The sequence below is a fragment of the Polychytrium aggregatum genome, assembly GCF_025602895.1.
Source record: "Polychytrium aggregatum strain JEL109 chromosome Unknown BJ171scaffold_17, whole genome shotgun sequence".
Lineage (NCBI taxonomy): Eukaryota > Fungi > Chytridiomycota > Chytridiomycetes > Polychytriales > Polychytrium > Polychytrium aggregatum.
The window spans coordinates 374,223-394,510 of NW_026516219.1; the positions used below are offsets into that span (position 1 = coordinate 374,223).

The 20,288-nt window shown below is 56.6% G+C and overlaps 5 protein-coding genes across 5 annotated transcripts; 4 read left to right on the plus strand and 1 right to left on the minus strand.

Moving 5' to 3' along the window:
• Positions 1-210: 210 nt before the first annotated feature.
• BJ171DRAFT_567881 (uncharacterized protein) lies at positions 211-5,659 on the plus strand. The gene is made up of 8 exons (XM_053113496.1): positions 211-634; positions 793-960; positions 1,046-1,174; positions 1,480-3,613; positions 3,808-4,014; positions 4,096-4,324; positions 4,590-4,678; positions 4,798-5,659. Exons 1-8 carry the CDS (start codon positions 525-527, stop codon positions 5,437-5,439), a joined length of 3,708 nt encoding a protein of 1,235 aa, XP_052966934.1. The 5' UTR covers positions 211-524; the 3' UTR covers positions 5,440-5,659.
• Positions 5,660-5,848: 189 nt separating this feature from the next.
• On the plus strand, positions 5,849-8,283 carry BJ171DRAFT_503845 (Metalloenzyme, LuxS/M16 peptidase-like protein). Its single transcript, XM_053110902.1, has 4 exons — positions 5,849-5,954; positions 6,054-6,105; positions 6,495-6,743; positions 6,932-8,283. Exons 2-4 carry the CDS (start codon positions 6,058-6,060, stop codon positions 8,072-8,074), a joined length of 1,440 nt encoding a protein of 479 aa, XP_052966935.1. The 5' UTR covers positions 5,849-5,954; positions 6,054-6,057; the 3' UTR covers positions 8,075-8,283.
• A 657-nt stretch (positions 8,284-8,940) lies between these two features.
• On the plus strand, positions 8,941-13,235 carry BJ171DRAFT_423775 (glycosyl hydrolases family 31-domain-containing protein; the record flags this gene model as incomplete). The annotated part of the gene is made up of 11 exons (XM_053107620.1): positions 8,941-9,682; positions 9,843-9,939; positions 10,090-10,615; positions 10,837-11,043; positions 11,192-11,233; positions 11,381-11,482; positions 11,589-11,787; positions 11,894-12,137; positions 12,291-12,429; positions 12,609-12,803; positions 12,888-13,235. 11 exons carry the CDS (start codon positions 8,941-8,943, stop codon positions 13,233-13,235), a joined length of 2,841 nt encoding a protein of 946 aa, XP_052966936.1.
• Positions 13,236-13,934: 699 nt separating this feature from the next.
• BJ171DRAFT_90706 (uncharacterized protein) lies at positions 13,935-17,742 on the minus strand. Its single transcript, XM_053115986.1, has 8 exons — positions 17,206-17,742; positions 16,835-16,934; positions 16,372-16,570; positions 15,674-16,068; positions 15,198-15,440; positions 15,003-15,099; positions 14,866-14,874; positions 13,935-14,762 (listed from the first exon to the last, which is right to left on the minus strand). The coding sequence occupies exons 1-8, from the start codon at positions 17,610-17,612 to the stop codon at positions 14,065-14,067; spliced, it is 2,148 nt and encodes a 715-aa protein (XP_052966937.1). The 5' UTR covers positions 17,613-17,742; the 3' UTR covers positions 13,935-14,064.
• Positions 17,743-18,132: 390 nt separating this feature from the next.
• On the plus strand, positions 18,133-20,014 carry BJ171DRAFT_581539 (caspase domain-containing protein; the record flags this gene model as incomplete). Its single annotated transcript, XM_053114112.1, has 6 exons — positions 18,133-18,171; positions 18,269-18,301; positions 18,584-18,745; positions 18,932-19,453; positions 19,555-19,905; positions 19,982-20,014. The coding sequence occupies 6 exons, from the start codon at positions 18,133-18,135 to the stop codon at positions 20,012-20,014; spliced, it is 1,140 nt and encodes a 379-aa protein (XP_052966938.1).
• Between the last annotated feature and the right edge of the window lie 274 nt (positions 20,015-20,288).

Sequence of the window (20,288 nt, forward strand, 5' to 3'; positions counted from 1 at the left end):
AGGCGGGCTGGGTATCTCGCTTGCTGCAGATTAGCGCTGCAGATCTGCGCTTCAGATTGCAATTCACATTAATATCAGACTCGCACTTGGCTTGCGTTGCAGTTGCGTTGCAGTTGCGTCGCCTCGATTCACATCGCATTGTACCGCTGCAGCCCTCTGACCGCACAGACAGCCAGGCTGGTGGCGGCAGCAGCAGCCGATTCTGATACCCCGCACGCCCAGTTCCTCTTTTGGACGGCCGTGTCGCTCTAACACGCCCGGCGTTTCAGCTCGCTCTCCCCCAGGCCCAACGCTTTTTTTTCTGCCCCTTCAAAGCGGACGCTTCGCCCCGACATCGCCGTGGAGGTGCTGCTCCTGGACTTGGTTCTGCAAACGCACCAGGCTACATCGTCCTCTGTCGCTCAGGCCCGCTGCCTCTCCTCCATCGCCTCGCCTGCTCCTCGGCTCAGGTTATTTCAACTCATCGGCCGTCCGGCAGCCTCTGCATTGCCCGGCCGCTTCAACCTCGGTTCCGCTTCGAGAATATGACCACCCCAATGTCGCGCGAGAAGCAGCAGTTGCTCCTCCAGAGGATCATCGCCAATTCCGAGTCGCTGTCGTCGGCTCCGTTGGCGTACTGCATCAGCACTCTGTGGTACGGGCCTGACCTGGCTGCATCGGTTGTAGACCTCTGCCTTCTGAGCCTGCTGCCTCGTTGATACGACACAATCGAGCATGAGTCCGCTAACGCCATCCCCTATGCTATTTGGCTGTGTCCTTGCCGACCCCCGTGGTGCCTGTGTGCGGCACAAGGATCGATGAATGGAGAGCCCATCTCGAAGATCCATCCAGCTCCGATTTCGCCTCCTTGGACAACTCGGATCTGCTTGGCGATGAGCCCAACACTGTCCTGCCCAATCTCCAAGAAGTGCAGAACTACTACGTCGTCTCGCTCAGGGACTATGCCCGTTTGATTGAATGGTCAGTGGGCTTGGCTGTGCATATCGCCAGTTTCCGCCCGCCTTCTCCCGAGCTGCACCGACTGACCCTGCTGCTGTCTTCCCAGCTACAAACCCGTGAAACGCAGCCACCACGTCTCCCGAACCACCAACGGCACCGATTACGTCTTTTCCATAAACCCACCCAGCGCCCAAGCCTTAGCCGACGAACTGGAGCAAGCTGGATCGCTTGACAAGTAAGCAACTCGGTGCTGCTCGACCTGCTGCGTCCCCAGAGCGTGTGCAGTGCGGCCCTGCCTTGGGCCCTGCCTTGGGCCGCAGACTCTGTCCCGTCGTTTCTTGGTGGTTTCTTGGTGGTTTCTTGGGCGTTGGCCATATTCCCCTTGCCGCAGCTTGAGGAGAGGCAGCAGCGGCTGTGCCACATGCATACGGGTTGCAATCGTGCGCTTGTTCAGACAGCTGGCGTTTAATCCGACGACCTTCGCCACCCTTGCTCTGTTGATCGCTGCCGTATCTGACACAACTCTGGATATATTGATAGCGACCTCGATAGCCCTGAATCAGCGCTGAAAGAAAGCAGGCGTGAGCGTATCATGCGAATCCAGCGAGACGGCTACGACAAGAACGAAAAGCCCCAGACTGACAGCTCTTCCCAGCCCATCTGTATTGATTACCCCTCATCTACCACATCCACCACATCATCTTTCCCCCCGACTACCTCGCTGCCGCCGCCGCCGCCACCTTACAGCGCGGGCAGCACGAGCATCGCTTCAGCCGGGAGTTCGTACAAGTTTACTCCTCCTCGCGTCAAGTCGACGCAGGTGATTGGCGCCGTTGGACTCTCCAACCTCGGCAACACCTGCTTCATGAACTCTGCCCTGCAATGCCTTTCCAACACGCCACTGCTCACGTCCTACTTTATCTCTGGAAAATGGACGGGCGAGCTGAATCGCGATAACCCCCTGGGTATGAAAGGCGAGGTTGCCGACGCCTATGCAAACCTCATTTCTCAGCTTTGGAGTCCCGACCCCTATCGTCCGACCAGCGTGCCCCCGCGCGACTTCAAAAGCACCATCGGTCGCTTCAACTCCATGTTTGTGGGTTACTCCCAGCAAGATTCGCAAGAGCTCCTGCAGTTTCTGCTCGATGGGTTGCACGAAGACCTGAATCGCATCCGAGAGAAACCCTACGTGGAATTGCCGGATATGGACGGTCAGCCCGATCAAGTCATTGCTGACAAGAGCTGGGAATGCTATCGGCTTCGCAACAACTCGGAGATTGTCGATCTCTTCCAGGGCGAATACAAGAGTCTCCTGCAGTGCACCGTGTGTCACAAAACTGCCACCAAATTCGATCCGTACATGTTCCTCTCCCTGCCTGTGCCAGATCGTCGTGAAGTTGTCGTCAGAGCGATTGTACTGGCCCGCAACCCCAAGGAGCAGACGCCTTTTGGTCGTCCCCAGCGACACGTCTTTACTCTTCCGCGCGACAGCACAATCGTGCGGCTCAAGAAGGCGGCGGCCGACTTTTACGGATGGGGGGATTCCGTGAACCAGATACAAGTCGTCGAGCTCTTCGGAAACAAGATCTGGGGCATCTTTTTGGACACGGACCCGATCAGCCAGCTGGTCCACAACGATACCGTCTGTGTTGTCTGTACGGGCAGCCCTGACTACAAGCGCTTCGAACTGGAGCCCGATGCAGACGCCGATGGCCACAGTACCCTGCCTGTTTACTTTCACGAACTCATGCCCAAGTATATGTATGGATCGAGTCTGGGCGACGTCTTTGGCATTCCAAGCTTCGTTACCCTTCCATCCAATATCAAAGTCCAAATCCGCGACGATGGTGCCTCCAAGGCTCTGGACGAAGCCAAGCACAACGAGGAGGTTACCAAGGCAGCGGGTGCGCTGATCTACACCGAGGTCGTTGAAACCATTGCCATCTACTCCGCTCTTCCGCTCTTCCGTCGCATTGGAAGTGATATCACCCTGGACATGGTTTATGAAGCCTACTCCGCCACAGACGCAGCTGATGACACAGAAGCCGAGGACAACGACCATCCTGTCCGTCGCGATTGCAGTCGTACTCTGCAAGAGGGCTTTGAGCCCCTACCGAATCTCTTTAGCCTGACCCTTTCGCATGAAAAGCAAAACAGGTACAGTCGACCCGGCTCGCACTATGACTCGTTCTACCGATCGGACTACTCGAGTACACATAGTTCTGTCAAAATCAAGCTTTATGAATGCGAGAAACCAGCCCCTGTTACCCCTGCAATCCATGCGAACCACGCAACCCCTGTGGGCCCTGTTAGCCCAGTAAGCCCTGTTGCGGACGATGAGTATACACCCGCGGCAGCCGAATCCAGCCCCAAGGAGCCGCGCACGGACGACGCCGTCGAGGACGGTGATGCCAACATGTCAATCGATCCGTCAAGTCAAGTCGAGCCCGACGAGCCCATCGATGCTACCACCGATGCTGTCGCCGAGGTACCTGCGGAGACTTCCGTGCCTGATGTCGAGATGGGCACCGTTGGCTCCACCGAACCGCGGTTCATCAAAGGCATATATGTCCTCCCCAAGCTTCCGTCCGTGCTTGTGATGGAGTGGCCCAAGAACCACATCCGCATGGTTTTCAAGGACGAGCGCCCTCGCAAAATGGAGGGCGCCTTCAAGGTAATGGTCCCGGCCTTGTGTCAGAGCGGGTATATGCGATCCAAGCTCCGTGCTGTGTACCCCTCCTGTCCACGAGTGTGCGTGCTCCTCTCGTCTCGTCCGGACTGCTGTAGCTCATGTGGCCGAGTCTCGCTGTTGCATTCTGATCGAGTTCGTTCGTTTTTATTGCTTTGGTCGCTCTCTACATCCGGCAGCCGAACGAGACGCAGGAGTACACTGATTATGTCGAGGAGGAGCGTGCCTACAAGAAGAAGCGCCAGCAAAGCAGCCTTACGCTTCAAGAGTGCCTCAACGAGTTCTCCAAGGAGGAGCTTCTTAGCGAAGACGATACGTGGTACTGCCCTAACTGCAAGCAGCACCAGCATAGCAAGAAGAAGCTCGACATCTGGAGTGTACCTGAGGTAAGTGCCACATTATGTATTGGACCACGGCCGAGTATTGCGCTGACGATTCCCCTCCTCTCCGGAATTCGTCCTATTCAGGTTCTAGTTTTCCATCTCAAGCGATTCTCGAACTCTGCGCGCTCGACCTACCGGTCCATGAGCGATAAAATCGATGCCCACGTCGAGTTCCCAGTTCATGGTCTGGACCTCACGAATTACGTCATCGGTCGTCAGCGTGAGGCCAACGGAAGTCTCTTGGAGAAGGGCCACATTCTCTACGACCTGTATGCGGTCTCTAATCACTTTGGCGGCCTTGGCGGTGGACATTGTAAGTGATTCCTTCCTGCTCGATTGGTCTGTGTGAATGCCCGGTTCCAAAAATCGACTGTGGGGACCAGCACAGTGTCCTTTGGTTCATCGATACATATCTACACACGGCCCCGGCTTTGGCCAGCTCAGCTGCCAATACTAGCTGTGCACCTGGGGTGTTGCAGCCTGATTGCGTCTGGGCAGTGATTGACCCTTATTGGGGTCACAAGTGCTTGGCGAAATGCACGACTGGATGACTTACGATACCCAACCGCACTCTTTAGATACCGCCTATGCGAAGAATATCATCGACGGCGAGTGGTACAACTTTGACGACTCTCGAGTCTCCAGGGCCTCCGAAAGCGAGGTGGTGGTGAGTGCGAAATGGTTTGCTGCAATGCGGATCTGCACACTAACTACATGAATATCCCCCCCCCGATCTGCTGCCGCCTTGTAACACTGTCCGTTCTCGATCTCGTTCGAATCTTCCAGTCCAGCGCCGCCTATCTGTTGTTTTATGTGCGAAGAGAATCCCGTAGCAAATCGGCCAGGGAGCATATCATCGAGCGTCTCAAGGACATCGAAGCCAAGTTGGCTGAACAGCCTCCTCCGGCTGCGTCATCATACAGGCCATACGAGAACAACGCCCATATTTCCTACCGCACCCCTGGAATCATTAGTCTCAAATCTGATCGCCTGGCAGACTCCCGCTCTGGCCATCCGTCGCCCCTGGCGACGCTCAACAACACCCCGGCTCGTCTCTCGCCTGCCTCCAGTGTCAACGATGTTCGTGAGCACGATACCACCGAGGTGGGCAGCACGACCAGCATGGTCCACCAGGTACCAACGGGTGGCGTCGGCTACGACTTTGGATCGGGCTATTTGAGGGCCGAAACGGACGACAAAATGGATACCGATCTGGATGCGACTTCCGATACAAATGCCGACGTCGATGCAGACCACGACACACAGGCAGACTCAGATGCAGTTGCAGACGAGCAGCTGGAACATATCTTCCAAGCCGAACGGGCGACGAAGGAAGCCCGCCTCTCGGAGAAGGACCGTCTATCGGGATTGGACCATTTGGATGGTGATTCTGACCAGGATGCTGATGACATTGGCCGCGAGTGTTGAATGCCCCGAGCGAGTCCGTATCTGCCTGTGCGATCAATGGCCTTGCGGCCGATGCTCTTGGAGCAGCAGCAACGTGCTGTGCCTTGCCATGTTGTAGACCGGTGTGTCTGGGTGCGGGTTCGTATGTATGCACTACTATCCCGTAGGTGCCTCCTCCCACCCGTGGCAAGCTCAATACAGCGACACCCGAACTGTCGGAGCCGATGCTGGTCTGTGTCAACCGCCCCGTCCCGTCCCGTCCCGTTCCCACGACCAGTCGCCCGTGGCGCTTCCGTGGCGCTTCCGTGGCGCTTCCGTGCTCCCGCAGGCTCACACAGAACAGCGCTGGTGCGCGCCAATGAATTAAATTAATATGCCGTGGTCTCACGCACAGCAGCGCCCTGTCGGCTTCGTGCCTCGCAGGGCTTCTCGGCCCTCGCCGACGAAAATTTTCGTTTTTTTCGTTCTCGTTTTTCTTGCTGTTGGAAGCGCAAGCGCCGTCGTCCCCTCCGTTCTCCCGACATATTCGCCTGCAGGTGGGCGCCCGCGGCGACTGCAGCTGCCGCTGCATGTGCCCGTATCGATGCCGGCTGGCGATGTCGATCCATGCCGCTGACGCTGTCCTCTGTCCACAGGAAAATGTTCCTCCTCAAGTCTGCTAGATTGGGCATGGCCTCGAAGGCCCTGGTACCGACCTGTTCCATTCTCTCGCTCATGAGCATCGGCTTTCCCGAAACATCATGGCTCGTCCGCTGATGGCAGAGCGAATGCGGCGGGCCTGGACATACCGATATCGCAATGTCCGCGTGCTATCCTCGCGATCGCATCAGCTCTTTGCTGGACCAACGATTCGATGGGGAGCCAACCAGCCAGCGCGCCCTGCGATTATCTCCATCCTATCTCGCTGACCAGTCCGGAGAATTCGGGCGGTCGAGACGAACGATACGGTGGCCCTGAATTGGTGCAATCCCCCCCCTCTAACGCCCCATCCCTTTCCTTCCATGCTCGATGATTGTCTGACTCGGCCTGCCGTTTCGATCACTCGTAACGCCCCTCCGATGCGTTACCGACCGCAGACCCGATCCTTCTTGACCAACGTTGCCCCTCGTCCTGCGGCCAATACCCTCGCCCACACCTACGCCAAATCCCTCAACAACGTCCCCGAGACCAAGGTCACTCGCCTTCCCAACGGCTTCACCGTTGCGACCGAGAGCAACCCCAACTTCCAGACTGCCACCGTTGGTGTCTGGATTGATGCCGGCTCCCGCTTCGAGAACGAGAAGAACAACGGCACTGCTCACTTTTTGGAACACATGGCCTTCAAGGTAATGCCCCCGCACCGAGTCTGCGTCAGCCATTCGCGATTGTGGCTCGAGCAGCCCCGTATTTCAGGCGAAACGCATCCGCGATAGGACACCGGCACAAGCCTGCGCTGCGCTTTGAAAGCAGAGGTGCCGAACACTGTGGCGTGTCGCTCATTGGGCTTTATCTTTATTCACTCCCACGTCATCAGGGTACCAAGTCCCGCACCCAGCTCCAGCTGGAGACCCAGATCGAGAACATGGGCGGCCACCTGAATGCCTACACCTCGCGCGAGCAGACCGTCTACTACGCCAAGTGTCTCTCCAGCGATGTTGGCTCCTCGGTCGAGATTCTCTCGGACATTCTCCAGCGATCCAACTACAGCGAGGACGCCATCGAGCGCGAGCGCGACGTTATTCTCCGCGAGTCTGACGAGGTCGAGAAGCAGAAGGAGGAGGTTGTCTTTGACCATCTCCACGGCACTGCCTTCCAGGGCAACTCCCTCGGCTACACCATTCTGGGATCCCGCGAGAACATCAAGAGCATCACCCGTGCCGACCTCGTCGAGTACGTCGAGAAGAACTACACCCCCGACCGCATGGTTCTTGTCGGTGCCGGCGGCGTCGACCACGATGCCCTTGTCAAGCTGGCTGAGAGCCACTTTGGCGGCCTGAAGGCCAGCTCCACCGGCCGATCGCAGATCCTCAAGCCCCGCTTCGTCGGCTCGGATGTCCGTGCCCGCTACGATGACCACCCCTACGCCCACGTTGCCCTTGCCGTCGAGGGTGCTTCTTGGACCAGCTCGGACTACTGGGCCCTGCTTGTCGCTCAGGCCATCGTTGGATCCTGGGACCGCTCGCTCGGCGCCGCCGGCCACGTCTCCTCCAAGCTGGCCCAGAAGGTCCACGAGTTCAGCCTTGCCAACTCGTTCATGTCCTTCAACACCTCTTACTCGGACACTGGTCTCTTTGGCATCTACGCTGTTAGCGAGAACTTTTTGGCTCTGGACGACCTTGTTCACCACATCCAGCAGGAATGGCACCGCCTCGCCATGAGTGTCTCTGAGGCCGAGGTCTTCCGCGCCAAGAACCAGCTCAAGACCTCGCTCCTCCTCTCTCTCGATGGCACCACTGCCGTTGCTGAGGAGATTGGCCGCCAGCTGCTCGTCTACGGCAGACGCCTCACCCCCTGGGAGGTCGATGGCCTGATCGAGAAGGTCACCGCCCAGGACGTCATGAAGGTTGCCTCGGAGTACATCTACGACAAGGAGGTTGCTGTCGTTGGCTACGGCCAGGTCGACGGTCTCCAGGACTACAACCGCCTCCGCGCTGCCATGTCGCCGATCTACTACTAGATTCTCATTTTGTGTTCACTTCCATCATTACTGTCCTCTCCCCTCTCGCTCTGTTCTTATATGCTCCACTGCCGGAGATGCGGAATACAATATTGTGAATATGCCCAACATAGGCACAATTTCCCCTCCTCCTCCTTCCCTTTTGCGATTCTCGAGTTTCCGACACCCGAAGCGCCCTCACCCTAATATAGCTCAGTCAATGCCGCTGATGCACCTCGGTTTTCGGCCTGTCGGATACGCTGAGCGACATTGCCATGTCGTGTGCTCGAGATCGAGCCAGCGCCGAACCGGTGTGCGAGTCACCGAATCGCACCGCCGAATCGCACCCGACAATGGCATGCTGGTCGATGGCGTCACGTGGCGCGTCACGTGGCGCGTCCTTCCCGTGTCGGCCGAAAGTGATGTTGCTCGCCGAGCCCGCCTCCTTTCGCCTGGATCGCACACCAGCAGATCCACCTGCTCTTCGACCTCCAGCGAGCTGAGCCGCTGCGCCTCAGTCTAGGTACGGGCTGTTCTCGCCGTGGCACGATCGGGTATCCCTTCACGCCCACCCGCCCACTCTTGGTCTCGGGCGCATTCCCAGAAGATCTTGTCTGTCTGCTTTCCCTGGCGGCTGGCTGCATCGTCAACCAGCGATTGTTCTTGCGACCACAAGCAACACCCGTCGACTTTGCTGCGCGAGCTGCCTCCTCCCCTCGGGCTGGGACACATCCCTTCTTCCGCTCGACGACTGCCCTCGCACACTGATCAAGCTCTCTGACCAGGCGTGTCATATTTCTCCCGCAGACAACTGCCGCGAGCCCCGACCTGAACTCTGTCATACACCCTTGGCGACATTGCACACCATGCATCTCTCTCGTCGGCAGATGCTGGCCGCACTCCTTCTGGCCATACTTGGCCTTGCTGTGTCGTCCGTTATGGCCGTCAAGCAGCACGACTTCAAACTATGCCACCAGAGTGGCTTCTGTTCGCGTCAGCGGGCCGTTGCCGAGCTCGTCGAAAAGTTTCCGACCCTCGGCCCCAACTACAAGTTTATAGAGTCCAGTCTCAAGCTGGGCAAGGCCGGCGTCGAGTTCAAGATTGTTGAGCAAAGTCACATTGGGGGATCTGTCCAGCCTGGCGGCGACGAGCTCTTGGTGACCCTTGATATTCTCAAGGCCGCTGGCACTGTGCGAGTGCGCGCCGATCCTGTCGTCGCCAAGGACCAGAAGCCCCGATACAAGAGCGACGAGTTTGTTCTGACTAGTGTGCCAGAAAAGTCCAACCTGAAGGTCGCCTCAGCCAATGACAAGGATGTCCACTACGAGTGGACCCACGACAGCGCCAAGTATGCGTTTGTCGTCGAAAAGTCGCCCTTCACCATTCGCTTCTATGTCAACGGGGACGAGGCCATCAGTATGAACGACCACGATCTCTTCTTCTATGAGAACCAGATCGTGAAGGAAGAGCCCGCCCCCGCTCCCCCCGCGGATCAGAATGCCGCTGCTGAGGACAAGAAGGTCGACGAGCGATCCGATGATGAGAAGGAGTTTGATCGTTTGAAAGAGGCAGTGCGCAAGGACCAGTGGGCAGAGCAGTTTGGCAGCCATCACGACAGCAAGCCCCATGGTACGTTCGCCGATCCTGTATCGCTGTCCCTTCTGACCGAAGCACGGCATACACCGAACCAACCCTGCTTGTGTATCCATGTACTGGAAGTTCTGATGTCGCTAACAGTAATTTCTCTTCAAATGTGTGTGCTCGCCCTGCAACATCGTCGCTGTGTTAGGCCCGACTTCTATCGGGCTCGATATCAGTTTTCCCGGATCCAAGCACGTCTACGGCATTCCCGAGCACGCGACGAGCTTTGCCTTGAAACCTACCCGGTAACTTGCTCAAAGCAAATCTGACCTATACCACACCACAACAGTTTGCTGCACAGATCCTTGGAGCCGAGATCGTTGTGCCGGGACTCGTCTGAGATCGCTCACACATGCTACAGAGGGATGCTGACGGCGTCTCTGCTCTTTCTGCAGGGGCGAGATCTCCGGGGAGCCCTATCGCCTATACAACTTTGACGTTTTCGAGTACGAGCTCAACAGCCCAATGGCTCTCTATGGCTCGATCCCGTTCATGCTCTCCCACAAGAAGGGCCAGACCGTCGGAGTGTTTTGGCAGAACCCCTCTGAAATGTGGATTGACGTTGAGCATAAGAGTGCCGACTCAACCACAAGCCACTGGATGGTCGAGTCTGGATCCTTTGATATTTTCGTGTTCCTTGGTCCCCACGCTGCCGCCGTTCTGGACTCATACACGTCTCTGACAGGGCGCGCAGCCATGCCCCAGAGCTTTGCTATCGCCTACCATCAGTGTCGATGGAACTACCTTGACGAAGCCGATGTGCAAGGAGTCGACGGTAACTTTGAGAAGCATGACATACCATACGATGTTCTCTGGCTCGATATCGAGCACACTGATGGAAAGCGCTACTTCACTTGGGACAATGCCAAGTTCCCCAACCCGGCGAACATGCAGAGCGATCTCGCCGTTAAGGGCCGAAAGGTATGTCCCCGGAGCCGTCGGCTCACAATGCTCTGCTTCTCTGGACACTAGGGACTAGGCTTGGTCCGTGACATCCACTGTTCATCCGTGCTGAACAGAGCGGTATGGCCCCCGTCCTTCATTTTCACTTTGTTGACTCGACAACCTCTTCAAACAACACTTTCCGTGCGGCTGCCACCCCGCCTGCGCCATCGGCCCCTTTGCACCCACTCTGTTTGTAGATGGTGACCATCATCGATCCTCACATTAAGAAGGACGATAACTACCATGTCTCGAGCGAAGCTAAGAGTGCTGGCATTTTCGTCAAGAACAAGGATGGCAGCGACTACGAGGGATGGTGCTGGCCGGGCAGCTCGAACTGGATCGACTACACCAACGCCGCTGCTCGATCCTTCTGGTCCAAAAAGTTCCTCTATAACCAATACGAAGTACGGCATCCGACTCAAACTTGTCTACTGCGATTGCGCCAGGGACATATGCTGGTCGTCCGATTGCTGTACTTTGGTGATCCACGTTTTGACCATACTGGCGTGCACTAACGACAACCACCCACAATTTACTCTGGTTACTGTACAGGGCTCTACTCCGACTCTGTACACGTGGAACGATATGAACGAGGTGGTTATTTGCGACTATGTCACCGAATGACCTGTCGAGAGTCATTCGTGCGTGATTGTATGCTTGTCTAATATGCAGCGCGCTTACCCCCTGCTGGCCACTTTGTCTCTCGATCGCCCCTGTACCCCATCTTCCACGACGACGCAGCCCTCCGTCTTCAACGGACCAGAGATCACCATGCCCAAGGATCTTGTCCATCACGACAATGTCGAGCACCGCGACGTCCACAACATCTATGGAATGCTTCAGGTGTGTTTTGAATCTAGGATCGCAGAGTAACTCTTGAAGCACTTCCTCCAAACAGCCAACGCACTTGCTCACGCCCCACTTCCCACCCCGTTCGTATACATCGCAGCACCGCTCAACCTATGAAGGCCATTTGCTCCGCAGCATCGACAACGATCGCCCCTTCATCCTCTCTCGTGCCTTCTTTGCTGGATCGCAGCGCTACGGTGCTATCTGGACTGGCGACAACTTTGCTCGATGGGATCACTTGGAAGCATCGGTGCCCATGCTCTTGTCCATCGGCATTGCCGGCCAATCCTTCTCTGGAGGTAGCTGATTCGCAGCCGCCATAATCAAGTGGCCAAAACCCAATTGCGCGGATGCGGCTGTGACCACAGGGTTACTGACTCTTGGCGCTGCCTCGTTCCTTTCTAGCCGATGTCGGTGGCTTCTTTGGCGATCCCGAACCCGAACTCATGGTCCGCTGGTTCCAGACTGCGGCCTTCCAGCCCTTCTATCGTGGTCATGCCCACATCGACACGAAGCGACGCGAACCCTGGATATATGGCGAGCCCTTTACCGGCCACATCCGCTCCGCCATTCGCACTCGCTATCAGCTCCTGCCCTACATTTACACGCTCTTCCGTGAGTCCACGGTTTCGGGCACCCCCGTGATGAGGTAAATTGGACCGCGGCCCGCATCACAGCCCATAGCGTTCGTTTCTGGATCCCCTGACCGCGAAAACAATATCCGAGGCACAGCCACCCCATCCGTAGTAAGCAAAGGTCTCACACTCACTCCATCACCCTCGAATCTTCCTGAACCTGAAAGACCTCTCTGGTACGCCTTCCCCGATGACGAGGCCACCTTTGCCGTCGACGATGAGTTCATGCTGGGAAGCGCCTTCTTGATCAAGCCTGTTGTGCAGAAGGATACGGCTGAAACGGAGGTTTTGCTCCCTGCTGGATCGGTATGTTTTCTCCCGACTTGTCTTGGACGGGTGACTCCTGACCTGCTTCTGGACATGCTCTGCTCCTGCCAGGCACGTCTAAAAACTGTGCGCTCGTCGCCTGGAAGACAGAAGCAGTGTCTCTTGGGATTGCAGCTCCAACTAACCCGGGGTAACACTCCGCGAAAATCGTTGCCTAGAACTGGTATGACTACGAAACCCTCGTCAAGGTCGATCCCAGTGCCAGCGGAAAGCTCAATGTAAAGACTCCGCTGGACAAGCTCCCCGTGTTCCTTCGTGGTGGCTCCATTGTGCCTCGCCGTGATCGCATTCGGAGATCTTCTGCGCTGACCATCAAGGATCCGTACACTCTGGTGATTGCACTGGACGAGAAGGTATGTCCGTCCCGAGCTTGCCCTGCATGGCATGTCGTCCATCTCCCATCATTACTTGCCAACTAACGAGTCTTCCTGCTCCAGGGCGAGGCTCTGGGCGAGTTTTATAACGATGACGGACGCTCCTTTGACTACAAGAAGGGTGACTATGTCTATGCCCAACTCGAATTCCGCGACAACACCCTTCGCTGTACCTCTCCTGTAGCCAAGTATACCGACGTCTCGGCCAAGATCTCAAAGCCCAAATTTACCGGGCATGATAGCCGTGTCGAGCGACTGATCATCGTCGGTGTGCACTCCAAGCCCAAGCGCGTTGTCAGCTCCTCGGGAGCAAACCTCGAGTTCACTTTTGCGCGCGAGGGAGGTGTCGTCGTCGTCAAGGAACCCCAGGGTGTCTTTGGAAAGGAATGGCATGTCGCCTTTGAGTTCTAGAGCCTGTCAAATTGAATGGGCTTGGAGCTACGAACAAGTTGGACTCCCCCACCATGTTCCCCACTCCCGTGTCATATACGATGGCAGCGAAGCTTGTATGAAATGGTTTCCGCGGATAAACATACAACAGGACAGCTCATAATCGGCAGCATGTATCTTGTGTCATTTGGACCTGGATGTGTGGGTCTGGCCTTTGCGCCCGATCGCGGTGTTGCGAGTGGTAGTAGGCTCATATCACCCCAATGTTGGTCGACCTCGGAGATTCAGGGAGGGAGGTGCCCCTTGTCATGAGCACAAGGAGTAATACACCCCTGACTGCCGTTCCCCCGCGACTGCAAATTCACAAACGGCCAAAGGCGCCTGCGACTCTGTATTTTATGCGGGCCGGAAGGAACTGTCTATACTTCTGACGCACCATATCCGCCCTCGAGCTGTCCTTACATCTTGGCACGTATCGGTGCTGTTGCGTGCACGTCCAACCTCTCCACTCGATCTGCCGCCAGAATCCATCCATCGGCGAGCTTGAGCACTGCGCTGCATAAGAACAAAGCCAGAAGCTGTGGCAGGCATCCAGCCGGACCGTTGACGGATGATGGCTGGTCGACTTGCCACGCAGACGCAGCGATTCGTTGGGGACCTCGCCCACGATTTCGTTGTCGAGGTCTGCACGCCGTCACGAGTCACGAGTCACATACGATCTTGGTCTTTGTGTGCCATATTCTTATTCTTGTCCGCTGCTTCTTCATGAGCTCGACCGACGCTTGTCCCTGGCCGTGAGCGGCATCCCTCCAAATAGTGGAGAAGTGCTACCACCGGGCTCAGTCAAGGCTCATGTGTCATTTGGCGGCATGACTACTCGGCCAGATCGGGTGCGAATACCTGGGCTCGATTCAGGGCTGCTACTGCTGCTGTCATTGACGGGATCGGACTCTGCTGCAGGTCCTGCGGTCTCGTCGCCTTCGGGCTCGAGCATCATCCACCAGACTCGACGCTGGCGCTTGCGCCGAGAAGCAGGCGTGACGGGCTCGGAGGAGCTCGATCCAGCAGCCGCACCGGACATACAGTCATCTGGCCCGACATAGCTCGAGGACGACCCCGGACCCTCAGGAGAGGGCTGGGAGAGCGGAGCATCTTCGGTTGGATCTTCGATCATTCGTCCCTTGCCCTTGGCACTGGAGCTGCTCGCCTTTGGAGTCGAGCATCGCTTTGTGTGCGCCTTGTCGCGGCTCTTCAGACGATTCTTCTCGACGCACGTTTGCAGATAGCGTTGGTATTCGACAAGGACATCGTAAAATAGTGGGTCGTCCTTTCCTGAGATCATGCGTCTCTCGGCGAAGCGTAGGACCGAGCCAAATCCAGTAATGAGTCTGCCGGTCTCTCGTGCTGTCTTCTTGAGCTCCCGCAACAGAAGCGGCATAATCTCATATCGCTGGGAGACAACCGTACGCCGCAAGACCTTTTCGTTGATCGCGAACCGAACCTTTTGACGGCTGTTGAGGAGCACGCGCACGGCCGACATTACGTTCCCTGGGAACATGGGCACGATGATCAGGACACAAGCACGCCTGTACACACGAGATTCGCACCGCGAGAATTGGAGGATGTGGCGATCAAACAGCCAATGCCTTACCTTCGATGGCTTTGAGCGCCCACATTGTGAATGTGTCAAGAATGTGTTCGCAGAGCGGTCAGCAGCGTTCTCATGTAATGTGTCCACGATAATCAATTGCGAATGCGTTGTCAGCAGTGCGATTCGAGGCACCTTACCAAGCACCAGCATTTGGCGCAGCGAAGCCTCATTAAACATATATCTCTGCATCAAAAACGACAGCAGTCGCGTATTCTCGCTTGTGATGATCATTTTCTGCGACGGATAGGCGTCGAATCAGCATGTGAAGCTCCGACTCCGGTTTTGACTATGGCTGCAACAACAGTGAGCCGGACACGAATCCAGACACCTACGAGTGGATCGAGATAGCCGGCAAACCCATATATTTGTCGCCGGTCGTCGATTTCGAAGCGGGCACCCTCGTCAATTAGAGTCGCGACGCTTTCCAAATTCGATGATATGCATGCCTCGATGAGGGCACGGCGCAGGGCAAACGGCGATCTCTGCATGTGGCCGATTTTCTTCGTGGTGATGTAGTTCTGAAGAAGCTGAATGCCGTCATTGTACCCATCATCGATGCAAAATTGCAGCACACTCTGAGGCGAGCCCGAGACGCCGAGGAACATGAGCATAGTCGAGCACAGCCAAGGAAATTCGAGTCGATTAGACATATGCCTGGGTTATGGAGTAGAGGAGCTGCTCGAGCCCAACAAGCCGCTCGGGAACGACCCAGCATCGCGGATTCCAGGACCAGAAGCCGACCCGAGCTGATCCTGTGCCATCGAATCAGCCATACTGTGTCTGTTTGCGACTGCCATATTTCACCCACCTTGAGCACCTGCACTCCGTGGCTTGTTTCCCAGCGATCCAAGTCATGATCGAGAAGCATTCGCATGATCTCTTGATTGTGGGTCTTGGCTGCAATCAGAACGGCATCAGCCGAACAGGTAAGATAGTGGCGTAGATCGACAGGGAAGAATCCTTTGGCCCATTCGGATTGGCTCAGCTGGAGGGGGCTATTATCGATCACGCGGTCGGTCCAGTTCCAGAGACCGAGGCTAATGGTCTGGTGAAGCTGGCTCAAAATCATCTCGGAAGCCGTGCGGTTGTGGACTTTCAGCGCGCCGAGCGCCAGAGGCACATGAGTCATGGCATTGCATTCCAGGAGCGTCTTCACCAAGGGCGTATTCTTGGAGGAAACGGCACACAGAAGCGCCCGGTAGCCTGGAAAGACACAGAGATACGAGTTCATATGCAACAGAATTGAATGAGTCTGCCAACGAATGGACCGGGCGGACAAAGGTATCAAGTAGCGGCTCAAGGTAATGTCGAGGTCGTCGTCACTCCACTCCTCGCGCTGGTGTACTGTTTAGCAGGCTCCTGGGATATTAGTGGCAGAAGTTGCCTCAAGCCTAGCCGCCTGATTTCACAAACCATGCCGCATATCCTCAGCGCATCGGCGCATACACCCCGGGCCCCGAGGTATTAAAATATCGTGCGTCGATATGGCGGGACGGTGCCAAGTACCTTCTTTGATTTGGGGGACCGGTATGGGCGACTGTCCCAAAGTCCACTTCATAAAGTTCACATCAAAGCCATAGTCACTAACGAGGCTCTTGATGGCCTCGAGCTTTCGAGCCGAATGAGACATCGTTCCGAGGATATGCGCATGTGGCTCGCATGCAGCCAGTTCCATGAAGGTCTGAACGTCGGACTTATCGAGGGACTGCGGACGGAGGCGGAGCGTATTCCAGCGAGACATCAGAGGCAGCCCTCTGCGAAGCCGAGTGCTCAGGACGCAATGAACGTGGCAATAGGCGGCAGACGAGTGACACACCCCACATCATGTCCAACCACCACCCATAGGACCAGCAACGCTCAAGCCAATGACTCAGCCGCCTCGATCGCACACACCATATCTGGCTCCAAACATGCTATGTGCTCGGGGGAAAGCAGACAGACTCATCGCATGCTGCAACAAAGGGCCTACCAAGTCGCTGTAGAGCCGCAAGCCATGGACAAGCAGATGGGCAATCAGCCAGGGGCAATTCTTCTTCTGGAACCGAGTAAAAGCCCGCTGGATGACATATCTAGAGAAAAGCGTGCGAGACAACCGCATCGTGCGAGCTCATATCAGTACGGAGACGGCATGCTTCTCCCATACAGACGCACATAAAACCCCAAATTTGCACTCTTTCTCCCCGACTCGAAGCCCTGGGTAACGACGGGGTTGTAGCGAGCAATAGAGCGAACAAGAGGAAACGAGGGCGAACAAAGCGAGCGAGAGAGCAGGCAACACACGGCGACAAACCGAACCGCATAACTGCCGCACTGCCATATTCAAACCCAAGCAGTGCCAACCTGGGGAGTTTTGGTGTGTTTTGGAATAGGTATTCCATGAGCTCGATGCTCCAGAGTCCCATCCAACGGCAGCCGGCCTCGAAGGCGGCCCTGGCACCGTATTTGCGGATGAGCCACTTTGCACGGACGATAGCTGATTTGGAAATGCGCTGGAGGCTCCAGCAGGACCGCGAGAGAGCCAAGGGATTGTCGGTATAGACAAAGATAAGCTCCAGGACCTCGGGCGGAAGGTCGACGAGCCATGTCCGCCATGGCGACGAGGCAAGCAGCGGAAAAGAGACAAGGGCAGCTGGCTGGGCTTCGGGAGGAGCCAGAGGCAGGGCCGAAGGGGGCGTCTCGGGCGCTGACGACACAGAGGCCTCTGGGACGGCCAGACGAGGGGCTTTTCTGGGTCGCAGGATATACATTGCTGGCGAGCGGTGGGATGCGGCTGGATGCGGTGGGAATGCAGCGACGGGATGGAGACGAGGGCAGAGGCAGCGGGCGCGGATCGCCGACGTCAGCGGACGAGGGCGGACGACTCCGCCCACACGTGACGGCCGCTGTGGCTGTGTGGCTGGCTGTGTGGCGGGATGGCTGGATCCATCGCTGGTGGGCCAGTGCAGCCCGGATCCAGCCAGGACCGTGGGAAGTGCCTGGTGCTCCAGGCAAAAGCACTCAGCACCATGAGCACACACTGGTGTATTCAGGCGGCCCAAATGCGCTGCCCAGGGTCATGGCAGACTTTTCTGCAGCCAACCAGCCAACCAGCCAACAAACCAACCAACAAACCAACAAACCAACTGCAAAGGGTCCCTGTCCCTGTGTGCCCAAAACCTAATTCTGCCGGCCGCGGCCACGGGCGGCTTTTCTTTCCTCTGTCCAGCGCCGTCCTCTCTTCCCTCGTCCAGTCCTGCAGCTACCCTCTCATCTTTTCCAAAACAAGCCATGTCATTCTTTAACAACTTCGCAGGCCAGCTTGAGCAGGTTTCTATCTATCATAGATCGCCCGCTCTGTATTCCGCTTGTTCGTGGCGTTCGCAGGTGCCAGCCTAACGAAAGCGACAATGTTTGATCTTTGCAGAAACTCGGCCAGCAGCTCCAGGGGCAGGGACTGGTACGTTTGACGCATAGCACATCGCAGGGAGTGTCAGAATGGTCCTCTTGGTGCTGATCCCATCAGCAGGGTGCACTTTCTGGATTGATGGGCCAGGGACAACCCCAACAGGGACAGCCCCAACAGGGACAACCTCAGCAAGGCTATCAGCAGCAAGGCTATCAGCAACAGGGATATCAACAGCAAGGCTACCAACAGCAGGGCTATCAGCAACAGGGATATCAGCAGCAGGGATATCAGCAACAGGGATATCAGCAACAGGGATATCAACAACCTCACCAGCAGCAGCCCCACCAACAGCAGGGTGGCTACCAGAGCTACTCGTCAGCATCCTCGACCCACTACCAGCAGACCACAACCACAACCCACCAGCAGCAGGGTGGATACCAGCAAACCACCACCACCCAGCAGTACTCCTACCAGCAGTCGGGAGGCCGATACAAGGTACTGCCATCGTCATGCGCCGCCGATCCCAGCACATGCTTTCCTCGATGATGTCCCGATCGATCTGTTGAATCAGCGTTGCTCGCTAAGGGTCCATTCTTGAACTGCCTGCCGTTGTCCGGACGATCAATGACCCACCCATTGATATGTCAACTCACTGACTCCCAAACCATCCGCTTGTGCCAGGCTCTGTTGATCGGAATCAACTACATTGGTGGCAAGAGTCCTCTCAATGGATGCATCAATGATGTCCAGAATGTCCGAAACTGGCTTCTCCATCGCAACCCAGCCTATGGTCAGAACATGCTTGTTCTCACCGACGATCAGCAGGACCCATCCAAGATCCCAACACGCGCCAACATGCTGAACGCATTCCGATGGCTCGCAGCCGATGCTCGCCCTGGAGATCACTTGTTCTTCCACTATTCGGGACACGGTGCCACTCAGAAGAATACGAACGGAACTGAAGCCGATGGTACCGACGAAACCCTTGTTCCTGTCGACTATGAGAGGGCCGGACAGATTGTGGATGACGACGTCCACGCTATTCTCTGCAAGCCACTGCCTCAAGGCTGCAATCTTGTTGCGTTCATGGACTGCTGCCACTCTGGCACGGTGTTTGATCTGCCGTACACATACGGTGTTGATGGCAATCTTGACATCACGATCCGAGACAACAAGGCCGAGGCAGTCAAGCATGGAACCAAGGTAGGCCAGTATCAACTGCCGCCTATCTGATTGCCCTGGTCGCCGTTCGCTCCGTTTGACTCCTCCACCTCTTATATTCACTTGGCAACTCTTCGACATAGGCCGTATTCGCCTTGCTTCAGAAGAATCACGGAGTGGCCTTCCAGGAAGCCACCCAGGCTCTGAAGCTCTTCCTCTCTCCAGAGCAAGGCAGTACCGACTCTGCCGCGCTGGATGCTGCGCGGCAGCAGTGCACCACCCGAGCGACCATCGTCCAATTCTCTGGATGCCGAGATGACCAGACCTCGGCTGACGCCCAAATTCAAGGACAGGCCACCGGAGCCCTGTCGTGGGCCCTCATGACTGTTCTCCAACGCAACCCAAACCCGACCTATGCTGAACTGCTTCGCGAAACTCGCGGGCTGCTCCAGGGCAAATACAGCCAAGTTCCGCAGATGTCGACGGGATTCCAGGTGCGTGTTTCAGAGCGCCTGGACCGCATTTGTGTCATGACAAACATGGCGCCAGACTAACAGTCCGCATTCGCAGATGGATGTCGCCAACGGACGATTCCAAGTTTGAATGATCTATGGCTGCCATCCCAGCGCTCAAAATCAAATGGATCACTCAGCGCCCTTCGCCTTGGTTTTTGGATGGGAATACACACAACAATCATTCACAACGGCCTTCCACATCGTGCAGACAGGGTAAGGGATACACCCGATTCCCATCGTTGAGGCTGCTCGGGAACCCTGAGCAGCTCCACCACCAGGGGAAGTGTGGCCTGCATATGCCCATGTCGCAGTGGATGTTGGCGGTGAGTCGGAATCGATCGATTCGATTGGCCCGATCCACC